The 21,788-nt window shown below is 38.8% G+C and overlaps 1 protein-coding gene across 1 annotated transcript in view; it reads left to right on the plus strand.

Annotated features, from left to right (window-relative positions):
- Positions 1–21,788, plus strand: part of SNX25 (sorting nexin 25) — an 83,231-nt gene that overhangs the window by 14,753 nt on the left and 46,690 nt on the right. Inside the window, exons 3-5 of the mRNA XM_066548332.1 lie at positions 4,995–5,211; positions 17,411–17,583; positions 18,430–18,616. Coding sequence (XP_066404429.1) covers positions 4,995–5,211; positions 17,411–17,583; positions 18,430–18,616 — 577 coding nt within the window. The remainder of the gene's footprint in view (positions 1–4,994; positions 5,212–17,410; positions 17,584–18,429; positions 18,617–21,788) is intronic.

The raw sequence follows: 21,788 nt of genomic DNA on the forward strand, positions 1-21,788 counted from the left end.
TGGATTAGATCTTGCCTATCTGTGTTGATCACTTAGGATCTAAATCTGTTGGGGATGTAAGGTTGTACTTCCCTTTATAGAAAGATTGGGAGAAACTATGTCTCATTTCCCAACTTAATATATGCATATTGACATTTAGAAAAAGAGCTCCTGCTGCTCTCTATTTGAAAAGCTGGTAGGTTTTTAAAATTTATTTATTTATTTTTTTTTTTTTTCAATAGAACTTTCAAAACAATTTTTTTTTTGGTTCACAATATCAGCAAACCAACTTGAATTTATGTTCTCTGTGCTATTGGGATTCAAACACTTGAAGCTAAGAACTCTTGGCAAAGGGTCCAGAAATTATTTGGACATAAATTTGTCTGATTTTATTTTACTAAGTTTCTTAGATATTTTTAACACATTTTTATGCATTGTTTATATATTTTCATATTTTTTTTCTGCAGATTAAACCAGTAAAGACACAAATGCCAGGAAAATTTTAATAAAAATGAACTAAAGATTGGGGAATTGGGACACCATCAGGGATTCCTTTTGCACATGACCAATCCATCCATGCACAATGATAGCATCTAGCCTACTAAACCTGTCAGTTTCATAGAATTTGAATATGGAAGTAAGCCAAGAAATGCTTGTGGTTTTCCAAACACAAACTTTAGAAGAGCACTGAAATCTTTAAACCACTATTACTAGTTCATAGTCACTGAAATGTTGGCATTTAGGCATCATTTTGTCAGCCTTTTACACCATGGTCTAAGTAAAGAATTAGCAGTTGTGAGAAACTTCAGTAAAGCTAATAAGCATAAAACCTCATCCTCTTGTATAGCTAAAACTTAATGAAATTTAAAATACAATAATTGAAAAATGGCTTTCATCTCTTTCAATTTTAATGCTTATGTCTTGGAAATTATAAAACTGAATATTCAGAGTATTTATTAGTAATTTTATTAGTAATTGTAAACCCACCTTTAATGTAGGGGTTTTAAATTTTCTTTCAGGTTTTTGTCATTGTTTTTTGTTGTTTGTTTTTGGTTTTTGTTTTTTTTTTGTCTGAATTGGCTTTTGGCCAAAGGGGAAAAGGTAGTGGCTGTAAGAAGTAAATAAGCATTTAGCATTTACTTCTCTAGAACAGTACTTTGACAGGTTTGGCTGTGGTATAGTCTATAATTTTTTCCTATTATTTTTTATTGAAAGAATTTTTCTAAAAGTATAGCTTATTATAACCCCATCATGCATATTAGATCTAGTGTTGTAGTAGCACAGAATTCTGGTAATGATTCTTGGCTTTTTGAAGGTGGTTTCTTCCTACAGGATCCTAACACAATTCACTTTACCCTTGTATTTCTCTTTTATGGGTTGTAATACTTATTGCTCTAGAATAACTCAAGGCAGTGTTGTAGCTGTACCTTTGTTTCATTTGTTCATACAGTCACAGGAGAGTTTTGGATTTAACTATAAATTAATGTAGTGGTTGTGGCTTCTCCAGGGTTTTCAGGAAAGGACTGTTACTTCTTGTTGAAACTTGGAAGTCTGTCTGCATTTGCATAGAATATTTATGCTCTGTTTTTTTAATATTGCTTTGAGAAAAAAGAGTAGGCATTTAATCCTTGTTATTCAGATTTTTGTTATTTTTAATAAAGTTGTATAATGAATCTTAGCAATATAAAAACTGTCTAGTGTGAAGCTCTGCAAATTACAGATTTGAAACCAGTCTGACCTGCAGACCCTGGTGGTGCCACTGAACCTCTCAATGCATGAATGTGGAAAAAGGGATAGCAGTTACTGTAGAACATGTGCAGGAATGAGGGAAGGGTCTAGAGGGGTGTCCTCACTGAACCTCCACATAAGCTTCTGGCTCTCTACTCCCAACACTGTTCCACTTTACAGTGTTTAAAAAGAGTAGTTGAGCAGACTTAACTTCAATTTCAATGGGAATGGCATTTAATCACATTGTAATAACTTGGGAATTGGCTCTTCTGAACTAATTTAGGAAACCCAGTAGAAATTTCTACAGTTTTGCACCAGACTCATTGTGGTCACTGCATTTGATTTGATCAGAAGAGATTTGTTTTATGATTGTAGCGGATGACTTAGCGGTAGCAAGGTTCTGTCCTGAATATGTTCTGCTTCTTTTTTTATTCCTTCCTTGTCGTCTGACTGTTGTTTTCAGTGCTTTAGAGAACATGTAGTATAAAAATAATGAGAATAGATGCATGAGCAGATTTCTTCTCTGAAGGGAGCAAGCTGCTCTCTAAATTTGTTATACTTGTTTTCTGTATTTCCTTAGAGTGCTGAAAAGGCACCAGCTGCATCATTGGGCATGAAATGAAAGCAGCAGCTGCACCCCAAGGCCAGGATGACACAAGGCAGTGTCTTACCCAGTCTTAAACTGGCTGCTGTGTCTGTGGCTGGTGTCCTGCTAAAATTTTATTTGTTTAAAAGCTGTCTCACTGTTCACTTGGACATACATGCTGGGCTCTAAAGAACCCTGAATTTTATAGAGAACAGCACTGTTGTGATGCAGGAAGGGTGACAAGGAAGCTACAGAAGTCATGTAAAGCATGAGAGTTGTAAAGCATGGGGGCAGAAAAATAGGGTTTAAAGCAGTGTAATCCTTTGAAGGTATTGAAGGTATGTAACTGGCAGAGTTAAACACAAATGAAATATTTCATAGTTGCATGGTTGGTTTTTGATGATGATTCATGTTCTTTTGTCTCTAGCTTGATATTGCCAATAGGTTTTGTGGCTCTTTTGTATTGAATATGACAGAATTCATGAGTGGATAAAAGGAACAAAAAGAATGTATTATGTAGTGTGCTGGAAACAGAGCTCATTTTGGAGTGGAGTTGCTTAAAAGTAATAAATTATTTTATTAATTTTATTGAATTATAACAATTATAAAATATAATAGAAATTATATAATATAAATTATATGTTATAGCTTATTTAAAAATTAATAAATTAATGATCATTAGGAATAGATTTTCTCTGAAAGACAATATGTCTGTAAGGGATCAGGATGCACATTCTGCCCTTGTGCTCTTGCTTTGTAGAGCTCTGTTGAATAGACTTCACCACTCCATACCATGGCTTGTCCTCTTGGGCAAAAGATGCTGAAGAAAGAGCTGCTTTGCACCCTTGCAAAGGATAGAGAGGGTGTCTGTAAGAAAATCTGGATAGTCACTACCTGCCAGTGATGCTGATGAAAAAATGCCACAGTGCAGTGTGCTGCAAGCATGCTTGAGAAATTACTGGTCTCTTATGGATTAAATGAAAAGGAAGAATCTGTGCTGTGGTCAGCTTTCCACAGCGTTTCGGACCTTGCAACAGAAGAGAGTAACTAAGCTATAACAAAAAAGGTGGCTGCAGAAGGACATGGGGACAGCTGTGGAAAAATAGATTCTTAAAGTGTATGTTGTCAGAAGACTTGAGATAAGCAATAGAACTTCAGATTTTAAAATGCTGTTTCCTCTGTTCTGTGGTGTCTTAACAGATTATTCCTCTGCTTGCTTATCAGAAGACAACTATTTTTATAACTGTTTTTATCACTCTGTAGTATTTGTGGGTAAGAGTTTTCAGTGAAATATTTAATCTATTTTAGAAAGGGATTTTGGAAGTTCCTATCCTGCTATTTGGCTCTGCATACTTTTTTCTCTCCTGGATTAGGAAAAAAAATCATCAAACCTGTTATATATTTGTTTACTGAACTGCGGAATTTTTTCTGAATTATTAATTAGAAAGTCTTGAAGTGACTTAGCATAAAGCTTTTAATATTTCAACATACTCATTGAAGTGATTCAGTTTCTTTATAAACTTGAGGAAGCTAGTTTGTGAAGCACTTGACTAGAAACCTTAATCAGTTTTAGCCATTTCTCTGGAAATGTTTTCATCAAGGTTGTGTTAGTTGAGGTTTGCTAGTTTGGCCTGAAAAGGCAGGTGAAAATATTTAAGCTGTTGCCTATTAATATGCTATTAGTTCACTGTTGCCAGTTCCAGGGAGATTTTCATAATTTATATAATTTACCAAACAAACAGCTTCTATCAAAGTGGAAGGTAAGAAATTCTGGAGTCTTTTGATTACTTTGCACTGTGGGTTTACACTGACAAAAGAGATGGGATTTTGATATGAAAGTTTGAATCCAGATTCTTTAGTAAATAAGTTGCTCAAATTACCAGGCACATGACTTTATTCCCTCCTTTTTATTATCTGGTAGACGCAAATTGACTCTTACAACCCCAACTTTTCCCCCATCTTGTTGCAACTGCTAAATAGTTCATGTGTTCTCCCTGAACAGCTCCTGCTCTCTTAGACTTCTAGGGACATTTGCTGGAGTGAAACATCAGTAAAACTGGTGACACACAAATGCCAAAAAGCAAAGTCAGAATGGTAGAAGACAGTGTTGCCATGGGATTTGCAATGACAGTAATATTGTTATTGCTTGTCGGTATGGTTTGGAATGCTTCGTCATTTTTAAGTTCATGTGGTCTCACTAATCCACTTGTTCTCCCTTAGCTCTCTGATCCTATAATGTACTTTCTGTGGTGGTGTTCTGTGTTGTATATATCTTTGGAAATCCAAAAACATTACCATCTCCCTGTTCTAGCCATGACTTTGGAATGGAGACTATTCAGTTCCTATGTAAAGAAAGCTGGCTTCAGTCTGCACCATTTTAGACACAGCCAAATTATATGATAGTTCATCTAACCAAAGGCACTGCTGAGAGACAGGTATTAGTCTGAGGTTTGTGTGTAGCTGGTAACCTGATTGTCTGAGTAAATCCACTTAAAGGCTTTGCTTTGCAAAGTGACCTGCAGTAACCTGTTAGGTGCAGATTGCTGTAACCTTGCCAGCCTGACTTTCTGCAGTAAGAGGTAGATGTGAAGCCTATTGCCCATCCAGTGTTTGAGATGGGTTAAGGGTTACATTTTTCCTATCTTGGTGTGCTTTGTCCTTTTGCAGTTTTTGCAATTTATTGTTTTGTTTCTCCTTTCAGTGTTTGACTACAGCTATAGAGATTACATCCTGTCCTGGTATGGGCAACTGAGCAGAGATGAGGGGCAGCTGTACCAGCTGCTCTCTGAAGACTTTTGGGAGATTGCCAAGCAGCTGCGACAGAGGCTGAGTCACATTGATGTAGTTAAAGTTGTCTGCAACGATGTAGTGAAAGCTTTACTCTCACACTTCTGTGACCTTAAAGGAGCCAATGCCAGGTAAAAACAAAACTGCAGTTCTTTGGAATTTTCTGCTTCTCTCTTCACTTACAGATGTGCTAAATCAAAGTAATGAAGACTGTATAAAACTGATAAAATAGTTCAAGCTTATTACCAGTTTTAGAGATCAAGCAGGCTTCAGGATGTCTGTAAGGAAACACTTGGACTCCTTTTTCTAAGAGTTTGGATTCACTACTCTTTTCAGTTTAATTCATGAATCCTTTGTTCACAGTAGGAGGTGGGCTGTGTGAGCAGTTCCTGCAAAGTACTGTGAACATGCAATGGGAAGAAGGGCCACTGTTAGTGCAGTCAACAGACGAGAAGATAGTTATTTGCACCTTTCCCAGAATGGCACCAGGAATAATTCCATTCAGTTTTCCATTTCTTCTAGCCCTGGGAGCCAAAGCTTCATGATTTCTGTAGGTGGCCTGTCCTGCAGTAACAAGATTTTGCTAGTGGAAAAATTGTTGGCTGTATTTTCTTTCTCTGCTTAAGTAATCTTGCTAATTTCATAAATTTCCTCTTTGGCAAGGATCTCTTTGTCCACTTGAAAAAGCCCTGAACACTAGAGTTCCACCCAAATTGTAATTGCAAATAGGAAATCTTAGCCTATGCAGCTCCCACATCTGAATGCACAATTTGTCTAATTGTGCATGGAACCTGGTTTTGTACCTGCACTTACCTGCATTTTGGTTATCCTAACTGGAATATGCTTTGGCCATTCAGATTTAGACTGTACATTTTATTCTGTGAAGTTGTTTTACTGTTAGATCCATGAATTTTTGACACCCCCTCAGACAAAAAGAACAATTGTGTTCTGTCAGTGATCAATCTATTACCACTGGCACTTCTTTCTCTTCTGTATTAGAAGACAGTTAATGTATTTGTGGTAGATCCTAGGTAATTTTATGTAAGCTAATGCACAGAAAAAGAAAAGACACCAAAGGTTGGTTACATTCAAGAAAACAAGAAATCAAGGGGTATGTACATTGCAGTAGATCTTGTAGTGGGTTCTAGGTACTACTTTCTTTCAGCTCTGCAATGAGGTAAAAATCTCTTAGATAAAACTCCTAAGTGTGCTCCTTGATTTTTTAAGTGTCATGCTTGCACTTGTCCTTGATCAGAATAAAGTGCTTGCTTTTGGGAAGAATTTGATTTGAACAGTTAAAGAATGAGGAAGTTGAATTTTTTTTGTTGTTTGCGTTTTGCTTTTTTAAAATCTAAATGTTTTTCTATTTGAAGCTGGGGATGTAGGACCTAGAATTGCAGAATTATTAAGTATTATTAATGCTGATTGTTGGTGAGGCTTCTTATCTGCTGAGAATTATGACCACTTCATCTGGTCTTTGTTGGATTGTTATTTCCACCATGTAGAACTAAAATTCTTTTGATTATTTTCCTGTTAACTTTTCACTTGGAAGTAGTAAATGCACTTTAACTCTGGATAAAACTGCATTAGTATGGGAATGAAAAAAAAGTCCTATCAAGATTTAGTGTAATAGCAGGTTAGAAAAAAGCCAAACAAACCAACCCAACAGCTCTAACTGAACAATTTATAGAGGCTGGAACTGGGCTTAGTGACTGTTTTTTGCAGACTGCAAGGCTGTGAATTCACAAGGAGAAAGTCTGGTTTTAATGTGCTTGACAGATTAGCAACATGATGCTGCATGATGCCAGTTGTAAAGCACTAGAATTTCCTCATGCTGCTCATCCAAACTTGTTCAGAAAGTCCAGGGAGCTGCATGGATATTGCACAGGGCTCACCATTTCTTAGCAGATGGAGAGACAGCTTAAACACTATGTACAGGCCAAGTCAGCAGAAAGGTGACATTGTGTTCATACACTACAGGTGGAATTTGTGCTGCTGAGTGATGTGAGCATGCATATAATAAACCTGAAAGCACAGCAATATTCGGATAGTGTTTTCTATTTGAGAATTTGTAGTTTTAACAAGAATTTGAATTTTGTACAAATTGCCTACTGCTGTGGAGTTTACTGTGCTAGAACCTGCTGACATTTTAAGCTATAGACTCAGAACTAAAAAGTATGCTACTTCAAGCTTGGAAGCCTTTAATTATTTTCTGTATTGTCCTGATTTTCAACTGGGATAGAGTTAATTTTCGTCCTAGTAGCTGATATGGTGCTGTATTATGGACTTAGGTTGAGAATAACGTTGATAACACTGGTGTTCTAGTTGTTCCTAAGCAGTGTTGTGCTATGTCAAGGACTTTAGCTTCTCATACTGCCCTGCCAGTGAGGAAGCTGAGGGGGTGGGTAACAGAAGAAGCTGGGCAGTGACATAGTCAGGACAGCAGACCCCAACTGGCCGAAGGGATGGATATTCCATACCATATAGTGTCATGTTGAGTATATAAATTAGGTGAAAAGCTGTCTGGGAGATATTGCTTGGGAACTGGCTGGGCATCAGCCAGCAGGTGTTGAGCATTTGCATTGTACATCACTTGGTTGATATATTCTAATTCTATTATTATTATCATCATTATTATTAATTTCCCTGCCTTTTCTGTTCTATTAAACTCTCTTAGTCTCAAGTCAGAGAATGGTTTGGATTGGAAGAGACGTTAAAGGTCATCTAGTTCCAAACCCCTGCTGTGGGAAGGGGCACCTTTCATTAGACCAGATTGCTCAATGCCCCATCCAACCTGGCCTTAAGCAGTTCCAGGGATGGGACATTGTCTCTGAAACCTGTTCCAGTGCCTCAGCACCCTCACTGGGAAGGATTTCTACCTAATATCTAATCTAAGCCTCCTCTCAGTTTGGAGCCATTGCCCCTTGTCCTGTCACTACAGGCTCTTGTAAGCGATCTCTCTTCACCTTTCTTTTTGGCTACCTTCAGGTACCTGAAGGCTGCAATTAGGTCACCCCAAAGTCAGGAATTTTACCTTTTTTTCCTATTCTCTCCCTCATCTCACTGTGGGAGGGTGAGGGAGTGAGTGAAAATCTGTGTGGTGTTCAACTGTCTACTGGGTTGAATCACAGTTGAATTGCCACAGTTCAAACACAAAAATTTGTCTTCCTAAGGTAGGGAACGCAGATCTTCTTGATCTGCTTTGCTTTCTGTTAATGTTTTGAAGACAGTAATAAATGTAAATTGGCATTCACATTTCCTTCTGTATCTCATAATGAATCCAGTTTTGGATGATAAATATAGTGGAACAGAGGCTGTAATTAGAGAGAGGTATCTTTCCTGTTGTGATACCTCTTGGTGTGCTCCATCATTTCTTGCCACTGAGTTTATACTGCAGCATGATGGCAAAGTGCATTTTGTCCATTGTGTGGCAGCTTATGAAGTTTTAAATACCTCTAATACTGTCTATGGAGGGGGTGCCACCTGAGCCACTTTGTCTTGGTTTTCCTATATAAGAGATAATCCACTAGCACAGCAGAATGGAGTCATCCATGCCCAGGAGGACAGATGTCTTGTTTTTTCAGAATGAAGTTCATGTGTTTTGTGACTAGGTGCATGTTGGACACAAAAATTCTTTACTTTTCTTCTTTCACTGATGAACTTCAATCTGTGATTAACCAGGATGTCTGAGGGGATGAAAATAGGCTGAGGCCCTTCAGAATGATGAAGGGTGCTACAGTCTTTTTTTTTGCTCCTGCTTTTCATCTGGCTTATCTTAAACCATCTCAAAAATTCACTTAGTTATAAACAGCTCAAGGTAAATAGCCAGCAGAGGCCAGAAATGAAGAAAAGTGCTGGCAGACCTTGTCTCCCTTCAAAGCATGGGTCAAGGCCAGTTTGGATGGGACTTTGGAGCAACTTGGTCTTGTGGAAGGTGTCCCTGTCCATGGCCTAGGGTTGGCCTAGATGAACTTTAAGCCTCTTCCAACCCAAACCATTTTATGACTCTTTGATAAGAGGAGAGGCCATTTCCATGGTGACTGGTTGGAGACAGGGCACTGGGAGAAAGGAACCTTGTAGTGTTAGGTCTGTTTCCATTTCTTTATTCTATTCCCTGGCTTTCCCTAACAGCAGCTGTCTTTCCTGTGTATGCCACATGCATCTTCATAGTGAAATAAGGGCAGAGACACTTCTAGCCATGGGCAGAACTGTCTGGAGTGACACAGAGCAATGCAAGCTGTAGGCAAGACAGTTCCCAAATTTTTTATCCTGTATGTGTCAGTGGGGTGTACTTTGAGGTTCAGTTGGGATTTCAAAGGAAACTGTCACTTTTCACTGAGGAAATTTGTGGCATTTTGAATAATTTAGATAGGAAACCATTTAATTTCTAGTATTGGCTTGGTGTATAGAAATGGAATATGATAGTTTCCTGTGTCCAGCATTAGCTAGCTTATGAGTTTGAGATATGGAGAAAAAGTCAGACCTGGATTTATTTTTAGAAGCCACTGCTCTTTTCCCATATGTGCAGGATCAGGAGCACATTTATAACAGGATTAGCCAAGTGCATCCTGCAAGGGTAAAGAGGTTAGTGTTCAGCCATTCATGTTTCATAGCACCTTTTATTCCTTCATTCCTCATATCTTGTTAAGAAGTCTTTCTTGGTTACTTTAACTAGAATATAAGTAAGCTGAATACTGGCAATACCATTTTATGCAATCAAGGATGGACTGTGAGCTCAGTAAGGTGGTGTATAATGATGGAAATGGTCATGTTGGTATGTGGGTGCAGTGTTGTCTGTGGTGGCAGTGTGTTTTTCAGGGGCTGAAATTATCTGCCCCCAGGAATTTAGTCTCCCTCTGGTAGCATGATATATTTGTTGAAAGCTAGAAGCAGCTATTCTTCTGGATGAAATGCTCAGTCAGTACCAGAAGGACTTAAGCAAGATGCAGAGAAGTAGTGTCTTTCTGTGAAGCTGTCCACGTGAAAGGGAGTTCCCTTGCCCTTTCTTTGGGCTGAGAATACCTGCTCTAAATAGTTACAGAACTATTAACATTTGATAAGTAAACCCCTATTTTTTGCTGGGTGCAGCATAGGTAAAATAAGATTTGCCTGCATTATATAAGTAGGTATCCTGGTTTAACCTCAGCCAGCAATAGTCCCACACAAGCCACTCACTCACTGCCTCACCAGCATGCTCAGAGAGATTTGGAAAAGTGCCGGAACTTATGGGTTAAAATTGAGAAAACTTGTGGGTTGAGATAAAGACAGTTTAATGGGTAAAACAAAAGCTGCACACAGAGCAAAACAAGTAATTCATTCACCACTTTCCATGGGCAGGCAGGTGTTCAGCCATCTCCAGGAGAGTGGGGCCTCATCACATGTAATAGTGACTTGGGGAGGCCAACACCATCACTCCAAACATCCCCCCTTTCCTCCTTTTTCCCCAGCTTTACACACTGAGCATGATGCCACAGGGCCTGGAATATCCCTTTGGTCAGCTGGAGTCACCTGTCCTGGCTGTCTCTTTCCAACTCCTTGTGCACCCCCAGCAGTGGGGTGATTCAAGAAGCAGAAAAGGGCCTTGATGCTGTCCAAGTGCTGCTCAGCAATAGCAAAGCCATCTTTGTATTATTAACCTATGTTCAGCACCAATCAAAAAATATTTGGTCCAATGGTCCAATACCATCCATTAGGAAGAAAATAACCTAAGAAAAAACAGCAGAGTAGGCAAGTGGGATTGGAAGGTAGTTAATCCTTCCTGACAAGCAGTGATTTTTGAACAAACAACAGCAAGAAGAGGTCAGATGACACTGGTTTTATTTTTATTACTATTATTATTTTATTTTTTTTCCCCTATATATTTTGGTTTTGAGTGTTCTCAGTCTTTAACATACAGCTGGGGCACTTTTGACCCCAGAGATAGAGGAAAAATTGGTTTCTGCAAACATGAATATGGGGTATCACAGGCTGCTTCTGACCAGTTGTCTACTACACAGCATCTGTTGATATATGCTGAAGTGTTTTTGTTTTTGTGCCCAGACTTGCAGCTTAAGTTATGACTTAGCAAAATGAATGCTTGGGGTCTGCAGGCTGCTACCAGTGCTGATTCAGAACATATAGTTAAGAGCTCAATGCTCTTGGAAACTGTGGGGAAATCGCTGCTTAAGTGATCAGTATGGTAAGCTGTTTTGGGATTAAAGATTGTATCATACACATTTTGATAATATTCCTTTTGTTTTCTGTTATTACAGACAGGGTAAGGGGAGAAAATAACTCTTAATTTTCTGTGCCCAGGTGAATACCTTGGCATGTATAGGGTATATAACTTCAATATTTTTGTGATTGCAATGTGTATTGTGATAAGATAGTGAAAAAGAAAAAGAAGGCGATGTCACCACAAACTGATTAAGAGCAGACTGATACAAAGGGACTTATAACACTTGAGATTTAACTTGGTTAATTCTATAGATCCAAGTTATCTGGCAACTAAATGCCTCCCACAAGTCTTGTTTTTCTTTGATAATTCCATTTGCCAGAAACTAGAAATGCTAAGAGCTGGTTACCACAGTCAGCCTCTGGAAAGGTGTATCGAGGGGATTAGTATGAAGCTGTAGAGATTTGTTGCAATGGGAACAGCGGTGTATGAAAGTGCTGAGAGCAAATTAGTCATGAAAAACCAAGGCCTGAGCATATTATTAAATTCAGCCCATAGCTAGCACCAGGTCTAAAGCTCACCATTTGTTTTCATGCTTCAGTGTGGGAAGTTAGGTTTCCTGTTAATGCTTGAGTATAACCTTGATACTGTAATAAGCATTAAGACATCCTAGTGCTGATGTGGTCATACCACAATTTGTAAGCCATTCATAAGTTCTTTGCCTCTGTTACTAATATGGCTTTTTCCTGAAAGAGGTAACTGTGGCATGTATAAATGAGAGGTTTTATGTGCCATAAACATTAGTTGAAATGATTTATGAGAATTGCTGATTTATCTTGATAAAATAGCAGCTCTGGAAATTTTGGGTTTGGTTTTGTCTGCTGTTTCTATTTTTTGTGCTTTCTGAGGTTTATGTGATATTCTTTTCATTGCTTTTTTTTTTTAAGTACATACTTTTTTCTAGTATGTTGTACTGGCTTGTAAAGGTCTAAAGTTTTGTTTGTTTTATGTCTTAGAAAACTTGTATAGATCAAGCAGTTTTTACTTTGCTGCATTGTCAAGAAGCTTACAGCTCTGAGGGTGATACAGGTGAAGAGATGCAGCCTGCTTGTGGCTCTGGTGGTTCTCAGAGTCTGTTTAATGAAAATGCATGGTGAATGTTGAAAATACTGATGACACTTATTTAGAGTTGCACGTGCTTTCTGCTCACAATTGTACTGATTGAGACTTAAATAGAGCTCTGCAAGGCTATCTCTTGAAAAACTAAATAAAGAAATATCAAGGCTGAAGGAAACACTCTGTTATCCATCTATCCCTTAAGTAATTTCCTGTAGAGGAAATGTTAGTTTTTTTCATGGTTTTGTTGTTTGAGGGGTTTTTTTTTGTTTGGTGTTTTTCTTTGGGGTTTTTTTTTGGGTTGGTTGGCTGTTTTTTTGGGTGCATGGGTTTTTTTTAGGGGGGAGGGTATGTGTGTGTGTAAATTTGCTTCCTGCCTTAATTTCAAAGCAAACTGACTTACGTTTGTCAAAGATGCTTTGTGTCAGGTTCATGCATCCAACTACAAATACCAGGTTTTAATACTCCTGAGTCAGACGGTTACCAGATGGTCCTTGTCAAAAATATGGATATCTAGAGTAGATTCTTGGGGAAAAAAGATTTCCATGAGGTTGCTGTATTGGGAAACCTGGAATTCCAGCTGATAGTCTGGTCTTATGAAGTGGCCGTAGGTCCTGCATTCCTGAGAAATGAGGTATTGTTGTTAAAAAGGTGTTGATATTGGCTCAGAGTTGCTTACTTATAGTATGGGCAGGAAATGATGATACTTCTATAACCCTGGTAATGTTTTAAGTGCTTCTCTTCAGGAATACTGCAGCAAATCTGGTCTTCTGCTTTCCTTTATAAAGTGCTGGATGAACTGTAGGCTCACAGCAGTAAGGAGCAAAGTCTTAACCCTGCTGACAGTCAGTGGGATACACAGGCAGTAAATGTACAAAGCCACCTCCGAGCAGAGGATGGTTACAGTAGGTGCCACTTTGTTCCCAAAGAAAAGTACAGCTTGGAACAGACCTGGTACAAAGGAATTCACTTTGGCAGGTCCTATCTATTCATCTGTATTTGTACTCTGCTGCTGATCTTCCAGTGCTTTGAGGTGCAACTGAAGGAAATCCCTTTGCTTTCTGGCACTATATAAAAGTATTGGATAGTGTTGAAAATTCAGGGAAGGCTTTTCATAAAATTATAGAAAAGGAATTTGGGCAAGGTTAAGGCTGGCTTTGTAGCTCATAGGGGAGAAAAATGGGTATGATCTGTAAGAATGCTGTATAGAGCATATGTTCTGTCGACTGTTTTAAAAAAGTCACCTGCATCTTGACAGATGACTATTGTCACTATTGCTTCAGTCTTAATTGTTCAAGAAGACACAAATGAATTAAGTTGCCACTTGCCATTATTCGAATATTGTCTAAAGAAGATTAATGAAGCCTGGTTTACAGAGCTTGTATCATGCCTGTTTTGGAACTATTTTCTAGAGTGTCACATTTATATTAGTTCACTGCACACAGTTGTGCTCAGAATTTATGGCTAATTGACTGGGCTTTTAAAGCTCTGTCTAAAAATATCTGCATACAGTTTTTGTTCAGTTTTCTGTGATTACTAAGGGACTGTTTGTTTGGAAAATCCAACCACACAGTGCTAGTAATACATGTTCAGAATTAGGAAAAGAAATAATGTCTCTGTTACTATTTGGTTTATTTAATAGTGCTTAATAGCTTTATTGACACTGGAGAGATGTAGCAGCACTCTGCTTTGTGTACATGTATACGGATTGCACTTACATTTGTGCTTTTCCTGTTGGTCTCTGCAAAATGAACAGTGCCACATTCTCACAGAATTGAAGATCTAGGTTTTACATCAAGCCTTAAGAATATGCCTGATCAGGACATCTTAGCTCATGCTCCAAGGTAGTAAACAGACATGGTTTGGTAGCTGAGCAGTGGTGTGTTAACACTTCTCTGATTGCTCACTGCTCTCTTTTTAAATGTGTCTCAGTGACGGGGAAGCCTGGGTTAAAAGGGCAGCTGTTTACTGGCCAGACCTTTAGTTGACACACAGTATTTCCCTGAAGCTCATCAATGGTAATATTGAGACAAATAGAACTGTAATGCTTCCTGTATACATACAAAGGAGGATATAAACCAGTATGTTTTGTCTTGTCTGATTTATCACTGTCATATTGATTTATTCTGTAGCTGTTCAGCTTCCCCCCAAGCTTCCTCTCCTGCTTTCAGTCTTCCTTTTATTTCTCTTGCCCAACAGTGATGAATGCTGCAGGATTGGTTGACCGAACTGTTTGGCACTGACAGGCAAGGCTTGTTTAGAGTTGAATTTCCTGAAGACTTTGTTTCTCTATTTTCATAAATATCTTCCCTTTTGCTTTTTAGATCACATGTATGTACAGTTTGGCTAGGAAAACCTGTTCTAGAGAGTCATATCTTCTTAGGTAATGGAGACAATGCCAGGAAAAAATGAAGATATTCTTAAGCAGCCTGTAAACTAGAGAGTAGGCAACTCTGCTCCCCCCTTGCATTCCTGTAGGCAGGAACACATTAGACAAATTAGAAGGGTAAGAACCAAATATTTGCCTAAGTGCTTGTTTATTCTGTTCCATTTTCCATTTGTGTTCTCCTGACTGTGTGGCAGAAAAATCCTGGCATGGGTCCAGCTCAGCAAAGCTGTATGTGTTGGCTCTTGACTGGGAATAAATTTTTGCAGTAGGGAGACAGTTCTCTTGCATGGGTCATACTATAGGTACAGTTAATGCTCCAGTGTGTTTGCAGTCCTAAACAGACTGGCATTCCTCAAGGGACTTGTAGATAGATATTGAAGACAAAGAAGACTAATCTCAGTTCAATGAAACTTTCTGTGCATTACGGCTCTGTTTTATGCTTTTCACGTGCTATGAAAGTATCTCTTGATCTAATCACTGTGCAAGATGTCTCAGAAATAAGGTGTCCAAAATAGATGGGGTTTGTTCACAGGCCAAAAAGCAGTCACCATTTGCATTTAGTTTTACCTCTGTATTGTGGCTGTTAATACACAGGAATCATTTCCAGGGATAGTTCTTGTACTTGGCACTGGTGAGGCTGTATCTTGAATCCTGGGTTTAGTTTTGGGTCCTTCACTGCAAGAAAGGCATGGAAGCGCTGGAGCATGTCCAGAGGAGGGCAACAAAGCTGGAGAAAGGGTCTAGAGGACCAGCCTTATGAGGAGTGGCCAAGGGAGCTGGGGGTGTTTAGTGAGAGTCCTCTGGAGAAGAGGAGGCTCTTATTGCTCCCTACTGAGAGAACTGCCTTAAAGCAGGTTGTAGCCACGTGGGGGTCTGTGTCCTTTCCCAGGTAACAAGCAACAGGGTAAGAGGTAATGGTCTCAAGCTGTGCCAGGGGAAGTTAACATTATTAGGAAAAATTTATTCACTGAAAAGATGGTCAAGCATTGAAACAGGCTGTCCAGGGAAGTGATAAAATTACTGTCCTGGGAAGTGTTAAAAATCCATGTAGGTGTGATACTTAAGGACATGGTTTAATGGTGGACTTGATGATCTAGAAGGGCTTTTTTAACCTTAACTATTCTATGTTCCCTGTGAGTCACCTGTTTGCCAGCATTTTGCATACGCTCCTGGCTGTGTTTCTAAATGGCTGACTTTAGGTGCACTGTCTGGAAGACTTTACTTCCACAGTAAGAGATGGCTGTAGGTAAATGACCCAGACTTTCTGTCAGTAATCTGCCTGGGACTTGTCTGGGTTTGGATAAATAATGAGTGCCTTTAAGGGAGAACATGACAGGGGATGTTTGATGTGGTGTAGAGGAGACTTCAGGATATGTCTGGAGTAGGAAAGAAAAGTAGAAATGCACTGAGGAAAATAGCTATGCATTCAGCTGCCACTGAGAAAAGATCCTACCAGAGCAAGATAAACAGCTTTGAGCTCAGTCAGCTGCACCACCTGGACTGGTTGATAATGAAGATTACACATCATCTTCATAAACCACTACTCCTCAGAAAAGAGTATTTATATCCAAGATGTTCCAAGGGACTTGTTTTGAAATTTGTCTTACCTATAACAATTGAAACACCTTTCATGATCTGTGTTTGCAAACAAAGCATTTGATTTGTGATTCAGTTAAAGGCATTAGTCAAATCAAACCCAAATGTCATCTTTACATTTGTTTTTCTGAAAATTATTTGTAAAACTATTTTTAGTCTTCTTAAGACAAATTATTGTATTACTAGAAGAAAATCAGAGTTATTGTTACTATTCCAACATATTTTCATACTCCTGCACTGACTAGCAAAAATTAGTTATTTTATAATCCTGCCTGTCACTATTGGCCTTATAGTGGTGTCTGACTGAAAACATTTGGTTTGACTGTATACAGTTCTTGGTCACTTTTTCCACAAACACAGCCAATAGAGCAGCTCTGTGATTAGCAGTCAGTTGACTAGGACAGCAACCTAACCTAGCCAGGTTGGCAGCCTCCAGCTCTGGGAAGAAAGCAGATGTTATGGAAAATAGGAGCAGGTACTGATATGAGACATGATAGATACAAGCCTTTGTAGCACCTTAGAGCCTTCTACTGATAATCAGTCTAGGGTGCCTTTGTAGGTTACTGTGGTGCCTCTCCAGTGACACTGTGTCTGTCTGTCTGGAACCACTGGTCACATTGTTGTTAAAATGGATTGGAGCATATGAGGCACGTGGCCATAAATGAACTGCTAGGATACCTTGTCTCTGCTTCTGCAGCTGTTTTTGTATAAAGAAAAGGTACAGCTGTGACCTGCACTAAGGAGTTCAGTCAAACATATTCTGAAAAGTCCAGAAAACCGTTGGCACCTGCAAGGAGATAAACTAGATAGTATTTGGGCAAAGAATCCAGGTGAGGGAGATTTGCTCCCTGTTTCTTTCAGAGCTGTCATCCAAAAACTTGTTTGTGAGAAGTCTGCAAACAGCACAGTGTGCATCATGGGCTTACTCACCCAGCAGCATGTTGCTGTGCATGTTCAGCACAGCTCCCACCTAGTGTTCATGCTGCAGCATTTTATCAATTAGCAACTGATGATCTTAGGTGACTTCTGATACAAGTGTATGTAAGCTTTCTCCTCTTTATTATTCTCTCTCTAGGCAGGAAGATCCACCAAGACCTTTTTTGCTGCACTCATGCTTGAGGAGCTCTGATGAAGAAGTAAGATATCTGCAAAAATGTTCTCAAGTTCTGGTGTATTGTCTCCTACCCTCAAAGGATGTCCAGTCTGTCAGCTTGCGCATAGTCCTTGCAGAAATACTTGCAACAAAAGGTAGATCAAAGATAAGAGATGATTAACCATTTGTACATGTACCATAGTAGCAATTACAAAGTTTATCATGTATAAGTATTGATGCTCTGCTTTTACATTCTGGAGTTTAATTTCTGTGATAGGCAGTAAGACACTATATTCATGAAATCAAGTATATACTTACTTACCTCTCATGATCTGATGCCAGGCTGTTTATCACATTTCGGGATGAAATGCAATTTGTCCTTTCTCATTCTGTTTTTTTCATAGAGGAATACCTTTGAAGCTTTTCTTGACATTATTTATAGGGATTATATGAATATTTCTGACTTTTTATATTACATTCAGATGAATAAACACATCCTTGAATCTGTGGATCCTATAACTGAATCATTATATTATATTTATATACTTTGATTTATGCAGTGTGTTTTTTTAAATTGAGGGATTTCTACTTTGTTTTTTCAGCTACACTTTATGAATACAGTATGAATTTTTTATGTCACTGTCAAACTCAGAAATTATGAAGTCCCAAGTATATTACACAATTCAGTTTACTTTCATTTATACTGGCTATAATGTCGTAGCCTTCAGAACACACAGCATAAAGAATGAAAACACTTGGAATTTTCCAAATAGAGCTCAGCTTTGTCAACGTTCATCAATTTCTCTAATAAAATAACCAGTTTTATCAAGAAAGTATATGCAATCTCAAATGCACTGTGTTGTCCAGAAGGCTGGTTTTGGATTTTTTGATGTCTATAAACTTGGATATTTATTTCTGCCTTTTATCTGCAGTTTTCATTTGCAATACAGCAGTTATTTTTCAACATAAGGATTTTGTTTTAAAATATTTTTTCTCTCCAGTACTGAAACCAGTGGTGGAACTGCTGAGTGATCCAGATTACATTAACCGGATGCTACTCAGCCAGCTGGAGTACAGAGAACAGATGAATGAGCATCAGAAGAAAGACTACACATATGCTCCTTCTTATGAGGAGTTCATCAAGCTCATTAACAGCAGCTCCGATGTTGAGTTCCTGAAACAACTGAGGTATTTAACATTTCACTGTAGCTCATTCAAAACTAAACATGCTTCTTTTCCAGCCCATTACTAAGATTTGAATGAATTGTGATTTTTCTTTTTAAATTTAATTTTAGATTTCATTTTGTTTGGAGAAGCAGAGATAGTAAGGATGATAAGCTACAACATTTGTTAGATCTCTAATGTAATCAGCATTTTAGCTCAGTGGCAGAAAATGCATAAAAATTCTGCTTAGTAGTATACTGGAGATTTACTGTTGAAAGGGATAAATGCTTGAAATGTATGAAAGGCATACTAAACTCTTCTTTGCAACTTGCCTCTGTGGAGTTAGATGAAATATGTTGAATTTCCATTATGGTGTGTGGATGGTTTTCTCCTCATTATCTTAATGAATTATGACTGGCTGTGGTGGTCTGGTGACTGTGAACTATAGTGATCTTAGGGACACTGAGCATTCAGCTGTGGTGTGGAAAGAAGGGGTTTGAATTCTAGGACATTACACCACTGGATGAGAGGTTTTCCTGGACTATTGCAGAGAGGTGTTCCCCAATTGCATTCTTCTTAACTGTGTTAATGAACTCTACAGAGCTCGTTAAAAACATCACTGAGCTCCTACATATCACGACTTTGTTTGGTGTTTGTTTACCTGTTTTCTAATGCAAATGGCACCTGCTCACTTTCATACTAATTTCACTCCCTGTCTCATCTTTCTCCTTATATCTTTCCTCTTAATATGAGATATTGCCTGTACCTCAAGCCTACTTGCCCAAGAACTGGTTGTTTATGCTTGTCTTTTCTTTGCAGCTGTTTCTCCTCTGATTTCTGATTTATGTGAAAGGATAAGGAACAGCTGACTGGGAAGTGGGGAAGTGAGAAGGTTATGCTGTTATAAAACCTCCCTAGATGTCCTTGAGTTGGTTTTGTTGAGCAGAGCAAAGCTTTGGAGGACTCCTGAAACCATGTCTGGAGTGTTTGTCCTAAGCTCTCACCACCAGCCAGAACTGGCAGGTTTTCCTCTTCCCAGCTCCCCTCTGTTGCTGCTGCAGGCCAGCTTTTTCTCTTCTCAAATGGCTGCAGAAACATCTGAAATTCAAAACATGCATATTGATTGCATTTGGTGCATTCTGTGCCTTCTCTTGTGACCCTGAACTTCTGTTAGGCTTGGCCTGATCAGGCCAAGAGCTGGCTTATTGGGATGGAGTGTGCGGGCTGTGCAAATAACGTCATCCTTTCTCTGCTCTTCTCTTTGATTCTGAAACCACTTGCATTTCTGGGATAGGAAAATACATTTAGGTGATGGTGAAATGATTCTGTTGCTTGGCTACTTATTGTTCATCTGCTGCAAAATTTGCTCTTTTCTCTAGGACAGCGTGCCTTTCCTGAGAGCAGAAATTAGTCTATATTAGACTCTGCCTAAAACCTAATTGATGTATTTATTAGCATAATCACACTAATGGATCTGTTTGTTTCAAAAGCAGCCCAACTCTTATGTTGTTGTTGTTGTTCAAGCACATTAATGCTCAGTGTGTTCTCTTTTTAGCTGATAGGTCACTTTAAATTGCGTTCTCTAATACCAGAGAGCAGATCTGCTTTTTGAAATAATGTAGTTTTGGCTGCACCTAGGTTTTTCCTTTCAAGTCTGTGAATTCCAACTGCCATCATTTTGAAATGTGTTCCTCTACACCCTATGAAATGTTGGTCAGTCTAACCTGATCAGTATTTTAATAGAAAATGTCTGAGAAAATGGATCTTCTTTTAAAGAGAAATAGTATTTGATTTTGGAGGCAGTGTTCTTCCTTCCTCTGGTATAGTGGTTAAAGAGCATTTCCTGTGAGAGGAGGCATTCCCATTCTCTTTGTCCTCCAACACTTTGGGAGCACCCAGAGAGAGATGGGCCAACCTGCAGTCATCTCAAATTTGTGTGGTCTATTTGGCAAAGCTTTCGTGATTAACCAGTGAAAGCTTGCAGATTTGCATTAACAAACCAAACAGTGTCCCTATATGTATTGAAAAACAAAACCAGGTGGTACTTAGCTGTAATTCACAACAGTGAACCACAGGGCAAATCTACAGAGAAGGAGTTAAATGGGAAGAAACAAATAAGCTGTTGTGCACTTATCCCTGAGAAGCACAGTGAGCGTCTGCTGGAGTGATGGGAGTGGGGCAAATGCTTCCCGTTCTCTTACAACAAATAAATTACTGGCATGTTTTACTTAAACAGAGTTTTCCAGTTCGATGCTATTCTGGGTAATTATGCTCATCAAGAATTCCTGCTCTTGGTTTTATTTGGAAATAATTTTTCAGTGTCTGTTCTAAGCCAGTGCACGGCATTCATGAAGTCTAAGCCCCCTCCTGTTACTTATAATGTTGCCACATAACATCTTGGTAAAGAACATGTACAGGCAGTAGCAATTTTCATGGTAGGCTTAGCTTTGAGGGAAATTTATCTTAAGGTACTGCAGTTGCTGGGAGCTCATTATTTTGTATTAAACATTCCCGTCATGCTTATCTTTGCAGATTGATTATTATCTGTTTAATAAAATAAAGATTAAATACCTTGCCAAGTTCAAGAGGCTGTGGGACACTGATAAACATTTCCTCAGACTCCTGCCTGAGCACAGCCTAGCAGGCAGGGGCTCCTGGGTGCTCCTTGATGTATGCACGTGACAGCACAGGAGGGAGAGCTGCTGAGGCATCCTTCCAGACTGGTTTCATTTACAGAGTTGTGCTGGGCTTCCTTGTGGGTATAGCCAGAGATTCGTGGTGGGGAAGGCAGGGAAAACCCCTGGCTGGTTCAGTGGAAACCTGTGGGTGAAAGGTGTGTGTTGCTCTCACCCAGGAATTCAGAAAATAGAGGGGGAGGCTATGTGGGTCTCCTTGTAAGCAAGTGTAAAGCTCTCTGCTGTGCAAATAGCTCTCCCTGAAAGGATAATAATGGTGTTAGGATTTTCTAAATCTTGTTTCTCTCCTAGATTAGAAACACTGCCTTAAGAAGAAGTATTGTATTGATTTTCTGCATTGCTTTAATGGATTTTACTTTTCGAATGTCTTTGAATGGTGCAGTAACTACTTAATATTAATTTTGGAGAACTTTAGGATTCATAGTTTGTTTGTATCTATAGTGAATCTCTAACATTTAGTCACTTAATCTCTTGGGACATAACTATTGTTTTTGTGGAAA

Source organism: Molothrus aeneus, chromosome 4, assembly GCF_037042795.1.
Source record: "Molothrus aeneus isolate 106 chromosome 4, BPBGC_Maene_1.0, whole genome shotgun sequence".
NCBI lineage: Eukaryota > Metazoa > Chordata > Aves > Passeriformes > Icteridae > Molothrus > Molothrus aeneus.